Below are 8,534 nucleotides of genomic sequence, written 5' to 3' on the forward strand. Positions count from 1 at the left end.
AGACAATGCAGTAAAAGTGCTACACTCAATATGCCAGCAAATTTGGATTACTCAACAGTGGCCACAGGATTGGACAAGGTCAATTTACATTTCGATCCCAAAGAAGGGCAATGCCAAAGAATGTTCAAAGTACCGCACCACTGCACTCATTTCACATGCTAGCAAAGTGATGCTCAAAATCCTACAAGCTAGGCTCCAGCAGTATGTGGACTGAGAACTACCAGAAGTACAGGCAGGATTTCGAAGAGGGAGAGGAACTGGAGATCAAATTGCCAACATACGCTGGATCATGGAGAAAGCTAGGGAGTTCCAGAAAAACATCTACTTCTGCTTCATTGACTATGCTAAAGCCTTTGATTGTGTGGATCACAACAAATTGTGGCAAGTTCTTAAAGAGATGGGAGTACCAGACCATCTTAGCTGTCTCTTGAGAAACCTATATGTGGGTCAAGAAGCAACAGTGAGAACTGGACATGGAACCACTGATTGGTTCAAAATTGAGAAAGGAGTTTGGCAAGGTTGTATACTGTCACCCTGCCTATTTAACCTCTATACAGAGCACATCATGAGAAAGGCAGGGCTAGATGAATCAACAGTTGGAATTAAGATTGCTGGGAGAAATATCAACAACCTCAGATATGCAGATGATACCACTCTAATGGCAGAAAGTGAAGAGGAACTAAAGAGCCTCTTGATGCGGGTGAAGGAGGAGAGTGCAAAAGTTGGCCTGAAACTCAAGATTAGGCAAACTAAGATCATGGCATCCGGTCCTCTCACTTCCTGGCAAATAGATGGGTAAGAAATGGAGGTAGTGACAGATTTTATTTTCCTGGGCTACAAGATCACCGTAGATGGGGACTGCAGCCAAGAAATTAAAAGACACTTGCACCTTGGGAGGAAAGCTATGGCAAATCTAGACAGCATACTGAAAAGCAGAGACATCAGCCTGCTGACAAAAGTTCGTATAGTCAAAGCTATGGTTTTCCCAGTTGCAATGTATGGCTGTGAAAGCTGGACCATAAGGAAGGCTGAGAGTCGAAGGATTGAGGCCTTTGAATTGTGGCTCTGGAGGAGACTCCTGCGAGTCCCTTGGACCACAAGGGGATCAAACCGGTCAGTCCTAGAGATCAACCCTGATTGCTCTTTAGAAGGCCAGATAGTGAAGATGAAACTCAAATACTTTGGCCACCTAATGAGAAGGAAGGAATCCCTGGAGAAGAGCCTAATGCTGGGAACAATAGATAGCAAAAGAAGAAGGGAACAGCAGAGGATGAGGTGGCTGGATGCAGTCACTGAGGCAGTTGGTGTGAGCTTAAGTGGGCTCTGGGGGATGGTGGAAGACAGGAAGGCCTGGAGAAATGTTGTCCATGGGGTCACGATGGGTCGGACACGACTTCGCGGCTAACAACAACAACAATAATGGGACTCAGAGGCTTATGTGCATCCAACACACACCGGATGCACAAGGCATGTTGGCAGCTACCTCATGCCCTGCTTTTCATCCAGACAGCTGTTTTCAGCTATCTAGATGAAGTGCCCCAAAGTAGGAGAGGAGGAGGCTGAGCTGGTGCTTGGATATGCTGGAAACGGCCAGCCCCAGACGCCTCCATTCCATGCACCCAACCCCCCATCATGCTTTCTGTCTGGCCCTGGACAGGCAGCCAGCATTGTATTTTCCACGCCATGAATGTGTGGGACGGGGCTCCGTGTTGAGAACCAGCTCCAAAGTGACAGGACCTCAGAGCTGGCGCTCCAGATATCCCTGTGACTAGCTATGTGTAAGGAATCTGGTGTAGGACTGGGAATTCATCAGGTTTTCCTGGCTCAGCTCCCGCCTCTGGCCCGCACTCTCTCCGCCCAAAGCCTGCCTCAGTCATGCCCATTCACGTGGGCATCCAGAAGAAGGGAGCCCAAGAGAGTCTGGCTTGCACACACACCACCCCTGCACCTGCTGTAAGTGGAGATCAGCTTCTGCAAATGTGACTTGCAGCATTTCTATATTTTGCGCAAGGAAGCTGCTGGTCTTCCCAAGCATTTGTGGACTTGATCTTGTTTCAGCTGACTTCCTGGCTGGGGCCAAGCATGGGAAAGAAGTCCAGCAAGCGATGGAAGCTTTACATCCCTACCTATAATCCCCCCAAGGTTTTAGAATGGAGATATAGAAAACAGTAAGAAACTTTAATGTGCAAGCAGTGTAATTTTAAAGATTAGATGTGTGCCTTGTACCTTAGACTGCTTTCACCATTGCCTGTTGCAACATTTAATGTCTCATTTTAATTTTCCCCTCATGGTCTTTTTGAACTATATACTATAGAAAATGAGAAAGGAAATTTAGACAGAAAACAGTATGATATGGCTAGTTTGTGGAAAGCTCAATGTCTCTTATCTTTGTACAGGTATGTTCAGAAACTATGAGAAAACAATTACTAAAAGGTGTTGATTTCCTGTAACAAAGCTCAGAAGTGAAACCCTAATGAGGGAAACCAGCTGTGTATATAGTTTACTTTTAATATGTCCTGGGACAGACAGCAGGAGAACATCTCTGTGCAGCCTACCCCCACAAAATGCATGCAGCATTGCCAAGGCATAAAGTATAAACATACCTAAGATCAGTCTCAGTGATTGTGTCTCCCAGGCCACCTACATACAGGGTTGTAATAGTCTTGTCATCAGGCGGGTCAAGACGAGGCATTGTGGAAGCTCGTTTGAGAAGTTTGTCAGCCACAGGATCATTAATACCATAGTAACGATCTTTAATGTTCTGATCAGCAAGAGGATCATCTGGATCTGTAGGTTTCTCATGTCTAAGGGGCCAAAAGAAATACTCTGTAACATGTGTCATTAGAAAGAATACCTTATCTGTTTTTTTAGACTAAAGGGCTTCTGATGATGATGTAAAGACAGTATGACATATCAAACAGTTAATGTATTTTTAGATTATTGCTGCAGAGAGAATTTGCAAGTATCTGAGATGAAATCTTCAGAAGTCTCTCTCGGGATCATTGTTCTTGGTAAATATTTGTTCAGGAATTATACCCATACTAGTATCTGCACCTTCTTTTAATTAATCTACATTATTTTCATCTTACTGTGGCTAAACACCTGCTTCCTTGAGACACCTGAACTACATCATCAGATTCACCTCTTCAGCACAATTATACCTGTAGGGACACTCTTCTCCTCTTTTGCACTCTCCTTTCACCCAGAACGAACAGATATGGGGGCGATTACGTTTGTAGTACGGGGTTGTCCGAGCGAGTTTGAGCAACATATCACTGGTGGATGTTGCCTTCCCTAGAGCACCCACAGGCCGAGTGCCATCAGAGTTCATGATCTGATGAAAGAAATAAGCAAGTAGACTCAGAGAAACTGAGCAGAAGAGTCACATCTCAATTATCTTTCTAATTTAATTTATGGTATGAATTAAGCAAGAAAGAATTTCTTCAGGTACCTCTCTTTCCATATTTTGGGTGTAATATTCTTTATTAACATCTGACTTCGGCATATCATCTTTAAGTGAGAGTCCGGCATCTCGAACTTGAATAGGCAAACCTAATATTTAATGGGGAGAATCCACAAATTTAGTCTAAAGGCAAAAGAACTAAACAGTTATTGCCACAAGTGCGGCTAAATGTAGCTAAGCAAGTAAAGACACAGTTTTTGATCTTGTAAACACTGCATCAAAGGAAGGAAGTACACTAAAAAAATTCCAACTCTTATTAAGATGTGCAAACTTTTTAACCTTGGCAATTTTCTACCTTCACTGTGACCTGCTATAGCTGGGGTAGCAACTGCCAGCTCTCCAAAGGATTTGGCCTACAACTCTCATCATTCCTTACCACTGACTTTGATGGCTAGGGCAAATGGGAGATGTAACACAGAACATCCAGAGCATTTTATTTATCAAATTAATCATGTGTGCCACCCGTCACCCTATTAAGGATTAGTTTTCTCCTTTGTAACACCAAGATTTTACTTTGTTTACCTTATTTATACTCTTGGATGCTTACATGCCCCCCAATTTGCAACATGCCTCATGTCACACAAATCCTTGCTACTCTAAAGGGACACTGCAACTCCCAACAATTTGAAAATCGTTACAATTTAGTAAGTACAAGCTGAGTCATGAGACTTTATATACGGAGTAGCCTTTGGATCTTATTTGTAGCCTCAAATGGAACTTATCTGCAGAAACACTACCTTTCTAGGAGCCAGAAACAACAAAAGAACTTGAGGCAGAGGGAGCCTGCTGTACAGCATCTTTTCCAGTTGGGAGGGATTGGTTGGAGTGGAGTTTAGGGAAATCAGATCTGAGAAAGCTACTGAGAGCTTATTAGTAGGGAAGTCTCTCTTATTAGGAATGGTAACCAAGGATATAATTTCAGCCCATTTAAGCAATCTGAGCCATTACATTATTTATTATGTAATTATGAAAGCCACCTTGTACTCCTTTAAGGGAAAAAGATGAGACATAAATACAATAAATATTATTTCAAAAATAAACTCTATTTCCTTGTGTATATAATTCCACAATTAGCATCTTAGCTTTTTCATATTGTTACTAGTGATTGTGTCCATCCATATATAATATACAGAGGATTGCTTTTGGTGGCAGAGTTTTGCAGTTAATTTTTTAAAAAATAGCTGAGACAAGCTTGCAGCAGGGAATTTCAAGACCCAAAGCTTAAAGTTTGCACAACGCAAGTACAGGTGGGAAACTGTCATGTTTTTCTACCTCTGGGGATACAGATGGGACATCACAGTTGCTGGTAAGGTTGGGATAACTAAGGCTGCGTCCACTACATGGGGCAACAATGGTAATTTTGTATCTGGCAGTTATAGCAGAAGGAGAACTACTTGCCATATTCCAGGTCAAGAAGGCAGGTCTGACACACATTCTTCAGTTTGCTACATGTTTGACACACTTCTGTCTTCTTAAAGCGCATCCGTACACCCGGGCACCAGCGAAACACTGTGAATGGCCTGGCACAAATCTGAGACAAAGACTACAATGATATGTACCAGTCTAATTTAAGCAAATAAGATGCATGTGTTACACACATAACTAACATTTCTTCTAAATACTTTTCAGACAGCATCACTACACACATTCAAAACAAAAGACAAGCAATTCTGGGAAAGCCCAGTAAGGAGTTGATTACAATGCATTAATTATTTTTAAGACAATGGCATTTACAATATCCACTGGGGAAATGAATGTGAACTAACCTATGCAACCCTGCCTGTACAAAGTCCATAATATTAATGAGAAAAATATTTTACTTTCCAAAAAGAATTGAGCATAAGACACTCTTATTCAATAATTACTGAATATTTATATTATTCAATAATGATTTTGTTGCATTAACCTAGCATCGCTGTCATAAAAACATTCCATTGTTTTTGCTGAGGGAACTAAACTATATGAGTAAGATTTAACATTTATCCTTTGGGGCTAGGACACCCAATTCTCAGGAGATGTATTTATTCTTCTTTTAGATTGGTGTGGGCAACACATGGCACTCCAAATGTCAGCCTACAATTCTCATCATTCCTCACTGCTGGTTATGCTGGCTAGAGACGTTTTAGATACTATTACCCTTTCAAACATTGCTACCTCTAAAATTATCTCCTTTCAGTGACAAACATACCTTACATTCCTTTCCATATTTCTCTTTGGTCTGGAATATAGGAAAAAAGCATGTTACAAAAAGTACTTGTCTTCAAGACAATAAGCTTTTTAAAAATCAAGATTCCTTCATTAAATCCCACAACTCCACCTCTGCAGTACATGTTAACCAATTTTAATATGAACACCATCAATTAACATTGTCCTAAGGAACAGAAGGCAATTTGCTTTCCTTTCCTATCACAATGACATGAAAATAAGAACATGCAAGGTTCCCTAAATAGATCTAGAGAAATATCACTTAAATAGCTCAGATTTCCATGGAGACTGAAGAGCACAGCTATACAGCAAAGAACAATTTATTTTATAGATTTCCAATTCCTTCCAAGTTTCCCACTCATTCAAATGGAAGAGGCAGCTTCTCAAAGGAGACTGCACATGGCACGGCTCCCTCCATCAGTTATCATGGGCAAGCCCACTCACATAGGAACTGAGCTTGTGCATCAAAGCTTTGGCTCAAGGCATGTGAAGAATACAGTAAAGATCATTCTTACTGTGACCATGAAAACATAGATGAGCCGCAGCAATACATTCATTTCTGTGTGGTCTTTAACCACTTACCTGGTTGCCACTAGCAGCCAGGAATTCCTTGCCAGAGAGTGAGTGGAATTCCCTCCAGGTAAGTGATTGGGGCTGCTGGCAAACAAGGCCAGAGTACCTGTTTTGCCAACCTGATTGGCTTCTATACTAGCCATAGAATAATCCAAACCATAGAGGCAAAAAAGGCTGGCGGCTCTGGCAAAAATACAGAAGTCAAACAGAAAAGGATATGGAAAATATACAAACCAGTTGGGCTGATGAAGAAGGGACAGCGCATACTACTTTGCCATCCCCAAGCCCAGAGAGCTGAAAAAGTGGAGAATTTGTCCCTGCTTCAACAGCCCAATCAACTTCTGTACAAATATTGACCAAGCTGCTTTGTCTACCAATTCTTCATCAAAAGAAGATGATAAATGTGGCTGCATCTGGCTCGGATGGTGCTTCCAGGCAGTGCAGCACAATGGTAAATACTTAAAATAGGCAAAGATAGAGAAAAGGATCTCTTTCCTACATCACTGACTTGTAACTGGTGGAGAAAAAGAACAGAGTAATTAGAGCAGCAGAGGAAAAAGAGATAAAGTACTGTGTAGGGGGTTACCCCTCCTTTTTACTAGTCTGCTTAATATTCATACATGTAGCCCTTCATATAAAAAAAGCACTCAAATCATTTTTTTCAAGCTAGTAACTCTGTGGGGTTTAGTGACAAGACTGGTTTGCTTGGAAACTGAACCAATTTCAGCCGGATTCAAGGTTAATTATACATTGGCGTCCCTGAAAAACGAATAGCCAAGATGCTTACTAAAATGTTCACCTCACAATAGGGAATCTTTTATATAAACTCCTGCCAAAAATACTAGACTATATTGCTTAGATGTATACACTGATTAAGCAATCAATTCTAAATATATTTTTTATAAGCAAACCTCACTACTTGTAGAACACATGCTTTACAGTTGTTAAGGGGACTTAATATTTGCAGGTTAGTATTCTGTATTTATTTTAGCAAACTTGTACTACATCTCAATAAAAACATACCATTCGGATATAAGGATTTTCTCCAAGACATGTCTGACACAAAATAGGGAAATCCTAAACAAAAGAAAATGAATATTTTTCAAGAGTATAATAATACCACATTCCACCAGAACCTGAATTATAATCTTCATAGCTTATGTCAGTAAAACACTGTTGTAATGAGCACCAACTCATCTCAAGCAAATTGTTTAGTGTACCTGATGAATGGAAACGGGATTCAAGTATTTTTTTACATTTTTGGCTCACCAAAATGAAGGTGCACTGAACACACAGAGTCATTCCATAGTGGAGGTAGAGGAAGTGCAAGCTTTAAAAAATGTCCAAATATATGTAGAAAACCTTGCTATTCTAAAAACCAGAAAATTTATACACTGGCTTTTGGGCAATCATGGAGAACTTACAGTGCACATGGCAGTGTGATGCTTGTTAAGAGTACCAACATCTTCTACAACAGCCCAGCTGTCACAATAGCAAAAAGAGTGCTAAAGGCCAAATCCCTATTTTTCCCCAAGTCTCCTGTTTTCTTCAGTCAGTAAGAGAGAAAGCACACTCTGACATCCAAAGGCTGCAATATGTTCTCATATATTAAGTGTACAGCTTTCAAATAAGAATAAGCCAGCAATGCAACACATCTTCCTAACTACAGCTTGCCAAATTAAGAAAGCCACATCTAGAACGAGCTGTGTAACGTTGCGTGCGGCGTCCGCTGGGTTAAATTACCCTTTCCAAGACCTTAATTTAAAAAGATAAGGGCGGAGAGAGACTAGAGCAACGCGCAGTTTATTACGCGAGATGAACAGAGAAAGCCAGAAAACGCAACATCTTTACGCCCCCTTTATGGAGGCCATCGCTCTGGCCTCTGTCCACTTTCCGACACCCCCAGCTCCTGCCCTGCGACTTCCTCGGCTCGACAGGGAACAGAAACCCGCGCAGCCGCGGAGCAACCACACGGCAACGGACTTCGTTTCCCGCGAGGGGACAAAGACGGGAAAGCTCCCCGGAGCCGCCTGCCACAACGAACAAACGAGCCGGCTGCCCGGGGAGGCATATTCTTACCGCATCCTCCCAGTTCTGCCGATTGTACGTGTTGGATCCCAAAGACGTCGCCATCTTGGTCTTCCGAAAAGCGGGGCCCGGAAGTAGACTTGTACGTACACCGGAAGGATCGGTCGAGCGTTGGCCGTAGAACTAGAGCAGTAGAGGATCACGCCCGCCTCCTGCCTTGATGTTCGGAAGTTCCGCTTTCACCCGGTCGAGGGGTCCACATTTG

At 41.9% G+C, this 8,534-nt stretch overlaps 1 protein-coding gene across 1 annotated transcript in view; it reads right to left on the reverse strand.

Annotated features, from left to right (window-relative positions):
• Positions 1-8,406, reverse strand: part of RBM22 (RNA binding motif protein 22) — a 16,182-nt gene extending 7,776 nt beyond the window's left edge. Inside the window, exons 1-7 of the mRNA XM_044454475.1 lie at positions 8,321-8,406; positions 7,265-7,318; positions 5,652-5,681; positions 4,862-4,994; positions 3,452-3,552; positions 3,162-3,334; positions 2,604-2,804 (exon numbers count right to left, since the gene is read on the reverse strand). Of these exons, the coding sequence (XP_044310410.1) occupies positions 2,604-2,804; positions 3,162-3,334; positions 3,452-3,552; positions 4,862-4,994; positions 5,652-5,681; positions 7,265-7,318; positions 8,321-8,374 (746 nt within the window). The 5' untranslated portion in view covers positions 8,375-8,406. The remainder of the gene's footprint in view (positions 1-2,603; positions 2,805-3,161; positions 3,335-3,451; positions 3,553-4,861; positions 4,995-5,651; positions 5,682-7,264; positions 7,319-8,320) is intronic.
• Between the last annotated feature and the right edge of the window lie 128 nt (positions 8,407-8,534).

The sequence above is a fragment of the Varanus komodoensis genome, unplaced genomic scaffold (assembly GCF_004798865.1).
Source record: "Varanus komodoensis strain SLA01 unplaced genomic scaffold, ASM479886v1 scaffold7_3, whole genome shotgun sequence".
Taxonomy (NCBI): Eukaryota; Metazoa; Chordata; class Lepidosauria; order Squamata; family Varanidae; genus Varanus; species Varanus komodoensis.